Here is a 17153-nt window from a genome sequence, read left to right as displayed (position 1 = left end):
GTGTTGTAGAAGGCAACTAAAAGGGGTGCGAGAGGGGGGGGGGCTGGAAATCCTCCCATCAAGTTTTTACTTTTCCTAAAGAGGGAACAGAGAAAGATGCCAAATGGGGATTTTCCCTCTAAGGTTCATTCCTTTGTTCTTGACACTACCTTGCTAATATGGGAAACAGCAAATGTGTATGAAAAAAAAATTGTACATATTCGCCATTTCCCATGTTTTCAAGGTAGCATGAAGAACAGATGAGTGAGCCTTAGAGAGAAAATCCTCACTTGACCCCCTTCTCTGTTGGGTATTTGTAGTTGCCAGGCATACAATGATTGTTTTGAAAACATTATTTTGTGTGATTTGCAGCTTTGTTATATTTGTTTTTAAGAGGGTGGAACACCAGGCTGGTGAAGCATAGTTTAAAAAGGAGCAGATGTATTGTTTGTATAGGATGTTGAGGTATTCCTTCTCTTGTTCAAATATACTGCCAGTTAGTGTTCTGAGGGTATTTAGTTTGTGTTGCTTTTGTGATTTTGTTATTGATATTTCATTCCAAAAATCTGTCTCCATATGATTTTTTTATTTGATATATTCTGTTGTCAGATATTTTTAGGTATTTTTATTTATGTTAGTTAATATTCATGAACATTTGTAGTTCTGTGTGCTTTCAGATGCTGTATTTGGTATCAGCTTTGGAGTGGATGACGTTAGTGTGCAACCATTCGTCGGATGCAGGGTGGCGGCAGTCTCTTGGTACTAAAGGAAAAAATGGTGCTCCTCCAATGATAGTTTCTTGCACTCTTGCCAAAAGTAAGAACCTTTGTAATAGATTTTTACTGGTAAGAAGTTGTGACTTTATATATTTTGCTAAATGTGGCCTTTTCTTAACTGTGTTTTGTCATGCTTTAGTCTGTTGAATTATCCACATCCAGTGGGCATTATTCAAAAAAATTTTAATATTTTAATATTAAAATTGCAGGTTTCTAGTGTTAATTATTTTCTTTACAGATTTCCGAAACCCATGGGGAGTATGGGCTATAGCAGGACTTCATGTTCTACCAGTATGGCTCTTTGGTATTCAGTATGATGTCTTTGGATCTCATCTGTGGTTTCTTCCTCAATTTGTGCAGCCTTTGGGTCAGTTGATTATGAGAATGATTTCTTACTAATAAATTACAGCCATGAGATTTCATCATGTTCATAGGTCTTACATGATCCAGATACTTTAATAACCTATGTATCTTTACTCTTAATAGTTATAGTGATTTCCACCAGATACTTTAATTACATATGTATCTTTAGTCTTAATAGTTAAAATGATTTCCAATCTCTGTCTTGTCCCTTCTCAGTAATGTGGAGATAATGACCTTCATTGTGAGTACAAGTTAGAACTTTGGAGCTCACTGCATATTCCATGTTCTACTTCAGTATCCCTTCCCTCAGAATCCTTGTGTTTGAATATTTGTATTGTAACATAATTTGCACTTGGTGAATTTATGGCACTCTTTTGGATCATCATTTTCCAAGTTCACAATATTGTATTTCTTTGCTCCTCTTTCTTTGCTTTGTGCTCATTTCTTGCACTCTTATGCCATTCAAATGTTCCTCTCTTTTGTGCTACCTGTGTTTCCTGGACCTGTCTTTTCTGAACTCTTCTTTCCATTGCATTTGCATGCCAGTGTCACACTTCTACTGACCCCAACACGTTAGATTTCACACAATCCTCTTTTATCCTCTAGAATTTTCTGAACGTGGAATTCAGTTTTCCACTTCATACCTCCAAGAAATAGTTTAATTCCATGAGGATACCATTTTTGAATCTCTTCACAACAATTAGTTCCTCTCTGATTATAATTATTTCTTCACTGAATGCACAATATAATTCAGACAGTCCATAATAACTCTCCCCAAGTGAGATATCATATCTGATGTTTTCTGTTTCCATGTATTCTACCGATATTTTCTACTGTGTTACTGTACATAAAGATGAGAGCAGGTATTGATGACATGCTAGCCCCTCAGAATCTAATAATAATAATAATATTTTTCCTTTTTCATACATGCTCGCCATTTCCCACATGAGCAAGTTAGTGACAAGAACAGACGACTGAGCCTTAGAGGGAAAATTCCTAACTTGGCTCTTTGCTCTGTTCCATCTTTTGGAAAGTAATACAGAAAGGGAGGATTTCCAGCCAACTGCTTCTGCCAATCTTAGTCACCTTCTACGACATGCAGGGAATATGTGGGCAGTATTCTTTACCCCCTATCCCTGAGGATGAATGATAGCATGGGATATAGGTAGAGTTGTGCGGAGGAGGGCAGATTTGTAGAAATGAAATGTTTGGGGACACTATATTATGAGGTGGTTTGATCAAGTATGTAATGAAAGAGTGAGAGATGTGTGGAAATAAAAAGAGTGTGGTTGAGAGAGAAGAGGGTGTGTTGAAATGGTTTGGACATATGAAGAGAGTGAGTGAGGAAAGGTTGACAAAGAGGATATATGTGTCAGAAGTGGAGGGAACAAAGAGAATCAGGAGACCAAATACGAGATGTAAGGATGGAGTGAAAAAGATTTTGAGCAAGAGGGTAAAAGATGCGTGCTTGGAATAGAGTGAATAGGAATGATGTGGTATGCTGGGGTCAACATTCCATCAGTGGACTCAAGCAGGGCATGTGAAACATCTGGGGTAAATCATGGATAGGTCTGTAGGGCCTGGATGTGGAGAGGGAGCTGTGGTTTCGATGCATTACACATGACAGCTCGTATGTGGATATGAGCAAGTATGCATATGTATATAAGTATGTGAATGTATATATATATGTATCTGTCTTTGTATATCTCTGATGCCCGTAGCTTTCTGGAACTCCCTCAGGTGGGTGGCCACGGCAATAGAGTCTCCATAAATATTGAACTCCAGTACCAATTCTTTGCCTTTAGTGCCTCACCCTTAACAGGCCACTGGCAAGGGCAAGTCTAGTGCAGTGTTCGCAGAGGCTCCTACTTAATGTTCCTTATGAATACATCTGCCTAATATTTCTACCTGATGGTTCAACCTAAATATTCCTACCTTCTACTTCTATCTTCTGCTCCTACCATTTCATCAAAAGGCTGGGCTAGCAGATAGCGCTTACGGTGGGAAAATCTAGAGTTAAGAAGAATGAGTTTTGTGCTTTAGTGTTGTCAAGTCTTATGAGTGACAAGGAGAGATTCTGTTTGTGGACAGAATGCCACTAGTCCAAGTGTGAGGAGGCAGAAAGAAAAGACAGCTACCTGGGTCACACTGGATAACCTCTGAATATTTTGAAGGTTTGTTGAATATGTTTGATGACAGAGTGGCAGATATAGGGTGTTTTGGTCAAGGTGGTATGTAAAGTGAGAAGAGTTAGTGAAAGCTTTGCAGAAGATGAAAGCGGACAAGGCGGCAGATATGGATGGCATTGCAGTGGAATTTATTAAAAAAAAAAAGGGGGGGTGACTGCGTTTTTGATTGGTTGGTAAGGATATTCAGTGTATGTATGGTTCATGGTGAAGTGCCTAATGATTGGCGGAATATATGCATAGTGCCATTGTACAAAGGCAAAGGGGATAAAGGTGAATGTTTAAAGTACATAGGTACAAGTTTGTTGAGTATTCCTGGGAAATTATACGGGAGGGTATTGATTGAGAGGGTAAAGGCATGTACAAGGGAAGTTGCTAGAAACAGTGAAAAGTTTTTACCAGGGATGTAACGCATGTGTATGAGTAGGAAGAGAGGAAAGTGATTGGTCCCCAGTGAATGTCGGTTTGCGGCAGGGGTGTGTGATTTCTCCATAGTTGTTTAATTTGCTTATGGATGGGGTGGTTAGGGAGATGAATGCAAGAGTTTTGGAGAGGGGCAAGTACGCAGTCTGTTGTGGATGAGAGGGCTTTGGAAGTGATTCAGTCGTTGTTTGCTGATGATACAGTGCTGATGGTTGATTCGAGTGAGAAACTGCAGAAGTTGGTGACTAAGTTTGGTAAAGTGTGTGAAAGAAGAAAGCTGAGAGTAAATGTGAATAAGAGCAAGGTTATTAGGTTCAGTAGGATTGAGGGACAAGTTAATTGGGAGGTAAGTTTGAATGGAGAAAAACTGGAGGAAGTAAAGTGTTTTAGGTATCTGGGAGTGGATTTAGCAGTGGATGGAACCATAGAAGTGGAAGTGAGTCACAGGGTGGGGGCGGGGGAGGTTCTGGGAGCGTTGAAGAATGTGTGGAAGGCAAGAACGTTATCTCGGAGTGCAAAAATGGGTATGTTTAAAGAAAGAGTGGTTCCAACAATGTTATATGGTTGCGAGGCATGGGCTATAGATAGGGTTGTGCTGAGGAGGGTGGATGTGTCGGAAATTAAATGTTTGAGGACAATATGTGGTATGAGATGGTTTGATCGAGTAAGTAATGAAAGGGTAAGAGAGATGTGTGGTAATAAAAAAAAGTGTGGTTGAGGGAGCAGAAGAGGGTGTACTGAAATGGTTTGGACATATGGAAAAAATGAGTGAGGAAAGGTTGGCAAAGAGGATTTGTGTCAGAAGTGGAGGGTACAAAGAGAATGGGGAGATCAAATTGGAGATTGAAGGATGGAGTGAAAATGATTTTGAATGACTGGAGACTGAGCATGCTGGAGGGTGAAAGGTGTGCATGGGATAGAGTGAATTGGATCGATGTGGTGTACAGGAGTCAGTTTGCTATCCACTTACTGAACCCAGGCATGAGAAGCAGCTGGGGAAATCCATAGGAAGGTCTATGGGGCCTGGTAGTGGATAGGGAGCTGTGGTGACAGCTAGAGAATAGTTGTGAGCAAATGTGATCTTTCTCTGTCTGTCCTTGGTGCTACCTCACTTACATAGGAAGCAGTAATCAAGTATGGAAAAAAAAATTGGATAAGAAAAGAATCAACTCTCTTTTAAACTATCCCTCATCTGCCTGGTTTTCCACCTTCTCACGAACTAATATAATGGAGCTGCAAATGACAAAAAATTGTGCACTCAGAACAATAACTGGTTTCTTTGCAACCAGAAACACTCAACACCTTCACAATGAAACAAACATCCTTCCAATACAGTCCCACCTCAGCATTCTCAGCTCTCATTTCTACCCAAACCACTCAATAACAAACCACCAACACCCACATAAAAAGATAAGGCTTACATCTGCCTTACTTTTCAGTAAGCTCTACTAACAGATCCCTCCATCCTGTACAGATATAATGCTGATGAAACCTATATACAGTGAAATGACCCAGTAATTACTAAACATCCAACTTTCCTCCAGACATTTACCCAACAGAAACCATACTTCCTAGACAAACAAGTCACACTTTGCTGGTAACGCTTTGGACTTCACTCATCACTACAACACTATAGACATCATTTCACCACATCAGAAGAGACTTCATGCCCACAATGCAGCTACCATAAGTAAGACATCAGGCACCTATTACTTATTTGCCCTGCACTCTCTGCACATATATGCATACACAAGATCATAATACTTTATGACCTGTGGTCTTGAGCGGTTGCCATGGCCAGCTCTCTGTTTTAGGAGCCCCATAGAAGTAGGGGAATTCCTAGGGCAGGAAGTATGTATTTAGATTCAAAGGAAAATTAGCCAAAGCGTGTCTGCTGTATATTTAGATTTTGATAGTTTTTCTCAGAAATGTGCACTATATCGGAACATATTTTCAGAAAACAGGATCCTGAGTGTAACCTTCTCTGATTGATAAATGTTCACCCTTTTATGTCTTTCGAATCATATGTTTAGATAATAATTATTTTGTATTCCTTTCCTTACTCATCCAATCATGAGCCCATTGTAGCCAATCACTCACTGCTATTGAAATACAGCATCTTGAAGTGGGTAGTTTTCCCAAACTTACTCTTTGAAGTGATCCATTCTCCAACCCATTTTGTCTTTACAGGTGTGACCATCTTAGGAACAGGACGCTTACTGTGTGTTTGCATAGAAATATGGTGTGTATGGATCCATATCTCTGCAATGCTGGTCAATACATCTACTTCTTAAATTTATTAAAGAGAAGATTTACTGATTAAACAGAGGATTGTCTTACGTAGAAATCTGTCATATAGGAGAGTTAATGTAAGAAAAGAAGTAAGTATAGTGACACATGTCATTGTAGTATTGTTTAGGTTCGTATAGTGAGAGTTATAGATTTAGTGCAAATTGTACAATGTAAATTTTAAATATGGAAAGTGTTTTAGCAATTTAGTTTACTTGTGCAAGGTAGAAGAAATTCATAATTGTTGGTATAGTAAACTGCCCCTCTCCCAGCCAGAAAACTCCATAAATTGGTCATGTTGACAAGCTTAAACAATCTCCTTTTATTCTAGATAGCACAGTGTTGAGAAAGGCTTATCAGAAAGCTACAAGTATATTAACCTTTTGATCAGCATGCTTAGCATGTCTTTGAATGATGCCGCTGTCTTGCATCATCTGACTACAGGAAATCCCATGGGAGATAGATATAAGACTATAATTACAGCACAGTAACTCAGTTCTTCATCTTCAACAGTGAAGTGAGCACCAGTTTTTATTTTTTTGCTTCTTAATTTGTCTTTCATCCCCTTAATATCCCACTAAGTTATTCTTTCTAACTCTCAAAATTCATATCATTCAATCAAAAAATAAACAACCATTTTAAAGATATTTATGTGATGGTGAAAAATATCATTTAAAAAGCATTTTTCAATCACTCTTTCACTGTAATAACAAGTAAAAGTTTTGTAAATGTTTCCAAATTATGCACTAAGAATTGCCAGATTAAGGCCTTAGTGTCAAGGGAGCTGACTCTGCACATTTTATTATTTATTTTACTGTAACTGAAATATTGATTACTGATTATCATTCTTTTGAATAATAAATATTATCTATTTATAATCAGTGACATTCATTGAAAATTTTTGTTTAGCAAAACTATCAAAAGGTTTGTAAAATTACCAGTTGCATCAGTCAGATGTATTATTGTCAAGGACAGGCAAGTGCAAGTACACAACCGAATTTCCAGCAACTGATGGTTCGGCACCTTCTTTAGTCCGGACAAAAGTACATGAGGGAACTTGAAATTACCGCAGCCACTAGACTAGTTTACTGGGCGGCCACAGATGGCAATGTGTGTAGGGTGCGTTTACTTATATTCTTTACACTGCACTCATTGGTAGTGATACCACAATTCTGTGAGATTCTTAGCTTATTTTGCTTAAATTTAACCCTAGCTATGGCATCTAAGACATATGAGAGTGTCAGTCGTGGTGTCAAACGTTAATACCAGACAATATTGATCCAAGGTAAAGTAGAACTGTTGAAAAAAATGGCCCGCGGTGTTTCAGTGCGTAAGCTTTGTGACATATACAGAATTGGTTCAACTGTTTATGATATAAAGAAGCAAAAGGAGAAAATATTGAAATTCGACGCAGACAGCGATTCCAAGAAGCAAATGATGATTAGAAAAACAATGAAAGATGGTAAGAGTACTGAGCACAAGTGAGTGATGATGGAAAGGTTTTGAGATCATTGGAGTGATGGAGTGGACTTGTCAGGTAGCATGATAACGGACCAGGCAAGTTGTTCCAGAAAGAACTTGAATTACAACATGAGTGTGGCTATAGTGAAGGATGGCTTCAAAGATTAAAGAAGCGTCATGGAATTTCCATGAATAAAGTGTGCAGAGAGAAGCAGTCTGCAAACCATGAAGGAGCTGCCGAGTATGTGGACAAATTTATGAAACTCATAGCTGAAGAGCACCACAGTCCTGAGCAGGTGTATAATGCAGACAAAACTGCATTATTCTGGAGATGCACACCTAAGAAAACACTAACAACAGAAGACGAAGAAGACCCCTCAGGATTCAAACGGGCGTATCTAGGGGAAATGGTGCCTATAGCAAGCACTGAAATTGTGCCCCTTTCCAAACATATGACACCAATATTTTTTATTTTTATTACCTCTGCCAAGGAGATTATGTTTTTACTGGCATTTTGTTTGTCTGTAAGCGACTTTCAACAAAAGTTATGAACAAATTTTGATGAAATTTTCAGGGAAAGTCAGAAATGACACAAGGACCAATTGATTAAACTTTGGAAGCGATCCGAATCATTGTCTGGATCCAGGATGCCATTATGGAAATATCAATTTTTGTGAATAACTATTGAACTAATAATGATATCAATGTGATTCCAAATGCCAAAAATATGTGTTCATGGTCAAGAAATGTAAATCTTTAAAATCCGAATCATTGTCTGGATCCAGGACGCCATTACGCCACAGGTGCCTTCATTCAAGTGGCGACCAAGGCACCTGCCCTACCTGCCATACCCTTGATACGCCAGTGGATTCAAACAATCTAAGGACAGACTTACCATCTTAGGATGCTCAAACATTTAATATTTGTTTAATTTAAATTTCTAGCAGTCCATGGTATACTTTAGACACATGGCAGATGTATAATTAGTGAGTTAGAGGTGTGTTGATGAATCATTATTACATGACCACGGTTGGTCCGGCAAAATGGTTAATCCGATAAAGCTTTGGAACCAAGAGTGCTGGAAAATCGGTGGTGTACCTGTACTAGCAACACTGCCCCCATTTTTGCTAGAAATCTTTTTTGTGCCTTATCAAATCATTCAGGATCATGTTCAGCCTGGTCCTCTAAATCTAGCTAAAAGCTGCACAGTTTCCTTCTTAAGAAACCAATGCAATGTGGGGAAAAATTATTGTGCCCTGCCACCTCAGCCATCGCCCAGACTTGATGCATGACCCTGAAGTTGGGGTGTGAAACTTGACGCATGATTGTCCATCAAGAGGCATCACTCAGATCACATAAATATCAGTCTAAAGGCATTAAGGAGTTAATGTTAAAAATAATATACTGTATTATCCCTGAGAATAAGGGAGAAAGAATACTGCTCACATAGCTCCAGCGAGTTGTAGAGGGCATCTAAGAGGGGGGCTAGAAATCCCTTCCTCCTTTATTGCTATTTTTTAAAAGATGAAACAAAAGGAAATGAGCCAAGCAAGGATTTTTTTCAGGTAGGAAATAGCTAACAAGTATGAAAGTAAAAAAAAATTGCAGTATGTCTTGTTTTTGTTATTATATGTATATTGTTTATCCCTGGGGATAGGGGAGAAAGAATACTTCCCATGTATTCCCTGCGTGTTGAAGAAGGCGACTAAAAGGGGAAGGAGCAGGGGGCTGGAAATCCTCCTCTCTCGTTTTTAATTTTCCAAAAGAAGGAACAGAGAAGGGGGCCAAGTGAGGATATTCCCTCAAAGGCTCAGCCCTCTGTTCTTAACGCTACCTCGCTAATGCGGGAAATGGCGAACAGTTTAAAAAAAAATGTATATTGTTATTGTTTATGGTTGTGATTTTTAAATACAAATAATTTTCACCATATATTGTTTTGGGAAGTTTATATACTAAGATGAGGGTGTTAATAGCACAGTATTGTTTATTTCTAGGTGAAGAAGTTTTTTCAGTATTGAGAATTTTGTCAAGTTGAACAGGGTTCATTTTCAGTTAGGAGATTGTTATGCTACTAATTATACTTCAATATATTTGTAAGAATAATCACGATATTCACTATTATTGGTAATTATTAAGGTTCTTGTTATTTTCACTGCGTAGCTCTTGTGCAACATGAGCTCTGAGACTCCGACTGCAGTCATTGTTTTTCCTGCCTAGTGAGATAATCATACCCTAGAATGCATACAAAATCCACCCCAGAGTTAATCTGGATTACCCTTTACATTTAGAAAAAACTGCCAGATGCAGTCTGCACAACAATGAAAATTTCATCAACACCCATCCTTCCTGAACTGCCATGACTAGAACACATGTTGATTCTAGATTAACTATGATTTGGTCCACCATGTAGACTGTATGTAGATTAAGTCCATCCTCCTACAAAATTATATGCCATGAATGATTGCTGCTTAATTTCATCAAGTATAGAAAAAATGCTGCAAGCCTTAAAACTTGCATAGATTTTTACCTAATCTTTTTGACTATGTTAAACATTGTACTCAGTGCAAATTTTGTTTATCAAGTTTTAGTTTCCTCTAGCCTGCTAACCCCACTGGTAACAGTTGTATTTAAGATGCAGAATGTCTCACGACACGTTGAACTTGGCTCTTTACCTTCATTGAACAAGATAAATCAGCAAAATCCTTTTAAGATGTGTTTTTGACTTTCGGGTCAGAGTAAAGGTTTACTTAGGGATTTTTTTGTTATAAAGTTATTGAGCTTTATTCCTGATTTTATAGTGTTAAGTTTGATGGGTTTTGCTTCTCATGAATTTTAAAATTGAAATATTTTAGTGATTTATCTTGCTGCTATGCTGCTCTCATTTAACAAAGGGATTTATGGTACAATTGCATGCAAGCCTTTTTTTTTTTTTATATAGCAGGCTTTTGTTGTGTTTGCATTATGTTTGTTATCCATTCCATCCTTTCCTTTGGTATGGGCTAGTCATATGGGTGAAGGTACTTAACTGCTTAAATGAGGTTGCCTCTTTAGGTACAAGGTGATATAGTATTCTTTAAGTAAACGTTCATGATATATCAAGTTATATTTAAAACATTGTTAATTACAGAAATCATAAATTGATGCTCTTATTAGTAAGCTTTGAAGGCAAGATTTTAATATGATGTTTACTACCTTCACTATGGCAGATGTATTTTTCATAATTTCATTGCCCAAACTTATCACTTGGCTCGGCTCACACACCCAAGGTCCCCAATTTGAGCTACTTATAAACTAATTGAAATCTCTCAATATCCTAAACCTATGTAATCAGCAAACCATACTCCCAATCCACCAACCTTAGCAACCAACTTTGCCAGCCATCACCTGCTCACCAACCATACACACTTGAATCACCTAGAGCATACGAAATGAGCTGTCGTATGACCACCTGCCCATCCTGATAACACTCCACCCAGCCAATCTAATCTGTACAATCATCAGAAAGACTTACACAAACTACAGGAAGACAGACTGGTCAACCTTCACACAGTACATGGAAACAAAGCTCAGAAGTTTCAATACAGATGATTTCCCATCCCTAATCATGCTCTTACATTTTACTGACATCTCCAACTGAACCAAACTAGCAAAAAGTACATTCCTCAAGGACATAGAAAGTATAACTCAAGCTTCTTACCACAAGTTACACACCTCAGAAAACAAAGAAACTAGAAGCTCATTGTCAAAAGATCACAACTTACACATCATAGTCAATTAGACTGTATTACTTACCTTGAACAGCAGTGATCTCTTTGTTACAGTACCTACTTCCAGGAGACACCACTCCTTTTTGATCAGTAATTACATGATGCTACTTTTCTTTGTGTTTGGAATATCCAGTTTGGTAATGCCTTGTGTAAAAACTTTGATAATGTTAGAAAAGTGCATTAAAGGACTTTCCAATGTGGATATTATTGGTTTAGGTGACAATTAATTATGTTTAAGAATAGTGTTATTGCACCTTCTGCACTTAACATTGTATGGTTGTGGCCAGATGGGACATTGTTTTCAAATTTCTTGGTATCTTTAAAGCAACAAGATATCCACTTCTCAGAATGCTCTTCACCTCATTCAGCTTCTTAAAGAAATGTTTGAGCATGATAGAGCTTTTCTCCTCTTGATTCCTCTGTTGACCTTGTGGGATGCTTTACCTCCATCCCTCCAACCTTGGTTTTTATCTTAAGCAGGCATCTTCAGATAGTATCATTCTTGCATTCCAAGACAACTTGCATTAATGAAGAGAGAATTGCCATTTTCCTGTACTATTTGGATAATTAATCCTGAAATGCCTTCTTCCCAAACCATTTGTATAACATGGTTGGGGCAGCCTTTACTCCTGAAAAGAGCCTTCAGGGTCAATGTTTAGTAGCTTAAAACCATATGCAGGTTGTGTAGTACCTTGTGGATTTGAAAAAGTTAGACCTTGCCTTGCATTACGAGGGTGGAATGGGGTAATGGCAGATGGGGAAGGAGGGATTCTGCTAAGTAAATATTTAATGTTGTATGAAAGCTGTCTGAGTGCCATCCAGATTAACTGTGAGATGGACCTTGCTGCCTTTCACAGGCATGACCATCCCATTTAATCTGAAGGAAGATTGCGTTCATACTTTATACCAACTGGTCTTATACAAGATACGTGAGGGTAAAAGGCTTTATAAAGAAAGTAGCTTTCATAGCTATCTTTGGCTTAGGATTACCGTAGACATATCTTGTATCCATATATTATTGTAGTGTTTCGTTTAACATTTTCTTAGATAAGTTAATGTTAAAATTAGAATCTCCACTTTGAGTCTCCAACTTACTGTCTCCACCTATATTGCTTATACTAGAGATGTGCCTAAACATACATGAGGGTGAGAGGCTTACAAGAAATAAGCTGAATTGGAGTAATGTGGTATACCGAGATCAATGTACTGTCAATGGACTGAACCAGGGCATGTGAAGCATCTGGGATAAACCATGGAAAAATCTGTGGGGCCTGTGGGAACTGTGGTTTCACTGCATTACACATGACAGCAAGAGACTGTGAGAACAATTGTGGCCTTTTTTGTCTGTTTTCCTGGCACTACCTCGTTGAAGCAGGGAGCAGCGATGCTGTTTCCTGTGGGGCGGGATGGTGACAGGAATGGGTGAAGGCAAGTAAGTATGAATATGGATATATGTATATGTCTTTGTATGTGTATGTATATGTGTATAAGTTGATATGTACATGTGTGTATATGTGCATGTATGGGCCATTCTTTGTCTGTTTCCTGGCATTACCTCACTGATGCGGGAAACAGCGATTAAGTATAATAAATAGAATAATAAATTATAAATATATATATATATATATATATATATATATATATATATATATATATATATATATATATATATATATATATATATATATATATCCCTAAGGGATAGGGAAGAAAGAATACTGCCCACATATTAGCTGCATGTTGTAGAAGGCAACTAAAAGGGTTGGGAGTGCAAGGCTGGTAATTCTCCTCTCCTGTTTTATTTTAACAAAAGAAGGAACAGAAGAGAGGGCCAAGTGGATTTTTTCCCCTACAAGGGTCAGCCATCTGTTCTTGACGCTACCTCACTAACACAGGAAATGGCGAATATGTATGAACAAAAATATATGAATTAATTGTCTACATCTGTAGGTCTATTGTTCTCCAAGAACTTTGTGAAGGAGTTGTGTTTTGCCATCATTATTGTGGCATCTCAGCATATATCAGTCGCTCTGTTCATGCTGAGCACTCCCAAGTTGGCTTCTTTAATATACTGCTTGTGCAGCTCACGAAAATAAGTGTCAGAATAGTTCTTTTATTTGAATTGTGGTATACAGTTGTCTAACTCATACGACATAATGCAACCTTCAGGTTAATGGTAGTACATAATGTTGAGTGATTACTCTTATTATCATCAGTTTCAAACATGTTAGAACAACATTTTATATCTCCCTGCTCACACTCGGATAAAAGTTTGAACAATATATGAAACTGAATTGACACCAAACATATGTATAATATACATTCTAGATAAAAGACAGATAAACTGCAGTAAGGTCACAAAGTTATGTAACATGTAGTTGTGAGGACTAAATAGATAGCATCTATATCATTATCTTGGCAGCATTTCATTGCATGATAATGGAGCATTCGTGCTACCATTGTCTTCACAGATTGTTAGACCATCTGTGGCTGCCTTGAGAATGTCCAGATTTTATTGTACAGCATTTCCATTGTTTGTTCTCAGGAAAATAAGTGACACACAAATTAAGCTATTTCTTACTTCACAAGTGTCCTTATTGGTAAGATGGCCAAGAGGGATGCTGCAGGTTTTCTGTTGTATTTGTTAAATGTTTTTTTTGCAAGATGACAGCCTTTAGTATAAAGTGTTTGTTAATGTCAAAATTTTCACTTCTTTCCATACACAATCATCAAAATATTTGTTTAAATCTGTAAGAGCAATTTTTTTGTCAGTGCACATCTGTTTTTAAATGCGTAAAGCAACTTACACAAATCAGAGGTAGTTGTCTTTGTACAAAAGGTTATTTCTTTCTAGTTAGGAGAATGTGAATCACTAATGTCAAATACTTCGTTAGCATTTTAAGACAATTGGCTTTCACCTTACGAATTGACTTAATTAACCTAAGGCACTGATATTCCTAGTCACTCTTTAAAGCAAATAAGTGAAAATCTTACTTTTTTTTCTCCAAATCAACAAGTAACTATAGTACAAATTTAGGTCTACAGATCTCTAGGACCTTAACAGTCCTGCAGTAAGTTACCTTGCTTCTTTTGTGTAATGTGTATTGTATAGTATCTTAACTTTTTTTATAATCAAATCACCCTCATCTCCTTTATGAATGCTTCAATACAGCCTTTGCTGCCATTGTTAGTGAGTGGTCATGAGATTTTGCATCATAATTTGAGTAAACTTGGGCAGTTAGGAAGGTAGTTGCAAGGTTGTGCAGAAGGCGTTGCCTTCAAGCCTGTAGCCATTTATTGCCGTATATCCACTTATCATTAGGGAATATTTACAAATGTATACTATATACTAAACAATATCCTTAGGGCAATGTGGAAGATGCATTCATACACATAATATCCAGTGCAATACCTCACGGCATAGTCTATATGATTCTTTTGTTCCAAGTTACCTATAATGTGTACTTACTCATTAATTTTATGTTGTTAATATTGTATTGCTGTAAAGTTCATCGTTTCACTGACAAAGAGAAGGAAAAATATATTTTTGGTAAGGGAGTATTATCATTACGAAAGTTAAGTACCCATTAAGAGACCCACTTGTGTGATTTGCCTTCAGTTGGAAGATCCATCTCTGATAGATAACTATGGTTTAGTTTCTAAATTCATCATATAATAATGTTGCAGCTAGATCTATGATGATGACTAGCAATAATCATGTCATTATCATAATTTTTGTACAAGTATAATTTTTCTTGGTGCTTTTCATCCAGTATTTATTACTCAGGCATTTCCTCTCCACCTTTTTAAGGCAATCAAGTGTTTCACTTTGATGTCTACTTCATGGTGCTTGTTTATTCAGCAGTATAATGGTCAAGTTAACATTTTTTTCTCTGTAATTCATTGAAAAAGTGTCCATTATCCACCAAAAAATACAGGTATCAATTTGACCTTCTGTAACTTTATCAACATGATGATATGTTTTCCATATTCAGCACGTGGATGATCAAACTTAATGACTTTATAAATAAAATATGAAAAAATGTTGAAAACTGTTCTCCAGAGAATGGTATGAAATGATACAAGGCCAAACTAATTTAGGATGAGGCCAAAATTGGTACAAATTATTAGAAAATATATTTATGTGACCAATGTTCAAAATATATTGTTCCTGTCTTTAGATGTTATGGGTGATCCTGCATAAGTGGAAGTTTTCCTCAAATAATAAAAGTCCTTATTTTATCATGGTTTTCATTTTCATAACATCCTTTATTGTAGATTATAATGAAATTCAAAATACAATGCAAATTATTCAATACTATTAAACCGAAGTTTCTTGAAAATTATGACTATCTTTTTCTTTTCTACTTTTTCAGTGTTTCTGTATTAGTGCAGAGACAAAGAAATGGCCTCATTCATTCACATCCACTCTCTAGCTGTCATGTGCGATACACTGAAACCAAAGTCCCCCCTGTCCACAACTAGGCCCCACAGACCTTTCCATGGTTTTACCAGACTATTTCGTATGCCCTGGTTCAGTCCATTGGCAGCTCATCATCCCCTGTATACTACAGCACACCAATCATCTATCCCATGCATGCCTTACACCCTCCTGCATATTCAGGCCATGATCATTCAACAGCTCTTTCATTCCATCCTGACATCATCAGTTCAGTCTTCCCCTTGTCTTTGTCCCTTTCACTTCTAATTGTAATTAACCCTCTAACTTCTAACCCTCTGTAAATCTCCTCACACTTCCTCTCCATGTATCCAAACCATTTCAACACAACTTTATCTCTCAGCCATACCCTTCTTATAACCACACTTTTTCCTTACTATCATTTTTAATTCAATCAGCCCTTCTTACACATTTCATTTTCAGGACATCCCCCACCTCCAAACTTTCTTATATTGTTCACATTATATGATCAAAGTAGTTATACATCACACATACTTTCCAATAACTACTGGTCTGTGCACTGAAAATTTTTCTAATATTTTGCCTTTATGTGATATTCCTCAAAACGTGGTAACATACGACACATAATGGAGGTTTACCATGACATTAATTGGAAAACCATCAGCATACATTACTGCAGTATATCACAGGATATACAGTATACTTTATTGCTAGACAACATAGGTATATCACCCATAATTAAAATCATGCTCAAATAATGAGTAAGATGGGTGAGTCACTGCAAGGGCAGTCATATGAAAGACTTAACATCAGGTTTTGTTATGGCTCATGGATAGCAGCACGCTCAGAGACATAGTGGGTGTTTCAAGTACACAGTTTTTCTAAATGTCGAATTCAAGGGATGAATTCAAATGCACATAATGGGTATAAATGTGCATTCAGGTGTATCCAACACATATACCAAAAGAGTTAAGGTTGATTTTGAGAACCACAGTAAAGTATTGACTTTTGGGGTAAATAATGCATATTGCAGCTACCTCCCAAACAGACATCTCATGGAGTGAAATTTTTGAAGTTGTAGAAAGTGTATGATAGGGTTGAAAAAGATGCTCTGTGGATAGTTTTATGAGTATATGGTGAGGGAGGAAAGTTATTAGAACCAGTGAGGAGTATTTATCAAGAGTATGGCATGTGTGTGAGAGGATCAAGAGAAGGGTGAGTGGTGAGTGATTCTTAGTGAAGGTAGGTCTGCCCAAGGGTGTGTGATGTCACCATGGCCATCTAATCTGGATATGGATGAGGAGGTGAGGGATGAAAATGCAAGGGTCTTGGAGAGAAGGGTAGGTATTCATTATGTAGGGGTTGAGGGAGACCTGGGAAGTGAGTCAGTTGTTGCTTGGTGATGACATGGAACTGGTGGCAGATTCAAACAAGAAACTGCAGAATGTGGTGTGTGAGTTTGGGAGAATATGGAAGAAGTTGACAGTAA

The 17153-nt window shown here is 37.4% G+C and overlaps 1 protein-coding gene across 4 annotated transcripts in view; it reads left to right on the top strand.

The window, feature by feature from the left end:
• Positions 1–15486, top strand: part of LOC139749190 (uncharacterized) — a 38355-nt gene extending 22869 nt beyond the window's left edge. For all 4 annotated transcript variants that reach the window (XM_071662858.1, XM_071662861.1, XM_071662860.1 and 1 more), the window contains exons 5-7: positions 657–795; positions 994–1122; positions 5918–15486. In XM_071662858.1, coding sequence (XP_071518959.1) covers positions 657–795; positions 994–1122; positions 5918–6021 — 372 coding nt within the window. In that variant the 3' untranslated portion in view covers positions 6022–15486. The remainder of the gene's footprint in view (positions 1–656; positions 796–993; positions 1123–5917) is intronic.
• The last annotated feature ends 1667 nt before the right edge of the window (positions 15487–17153 follow it).

The sequence above is a fragment of the Panulirus ornatus genome, chromosome 6, assembly GCF_036320965.1.
Source record: "Panulirus ornatus isolate Po-2019 chromosome 6, ASM3632096v1, whole genome shotgun sequence".
Taxonomy (NCBI): Eukaryota; Metazoa; Arthropoda; class Malacostraca; order Decapoda; family Palinuridae; genus Panulirus; species Panulirus ornatus.
This window is presented reverse-complemented; position numbering and strand designations above follow the sequence as displayed.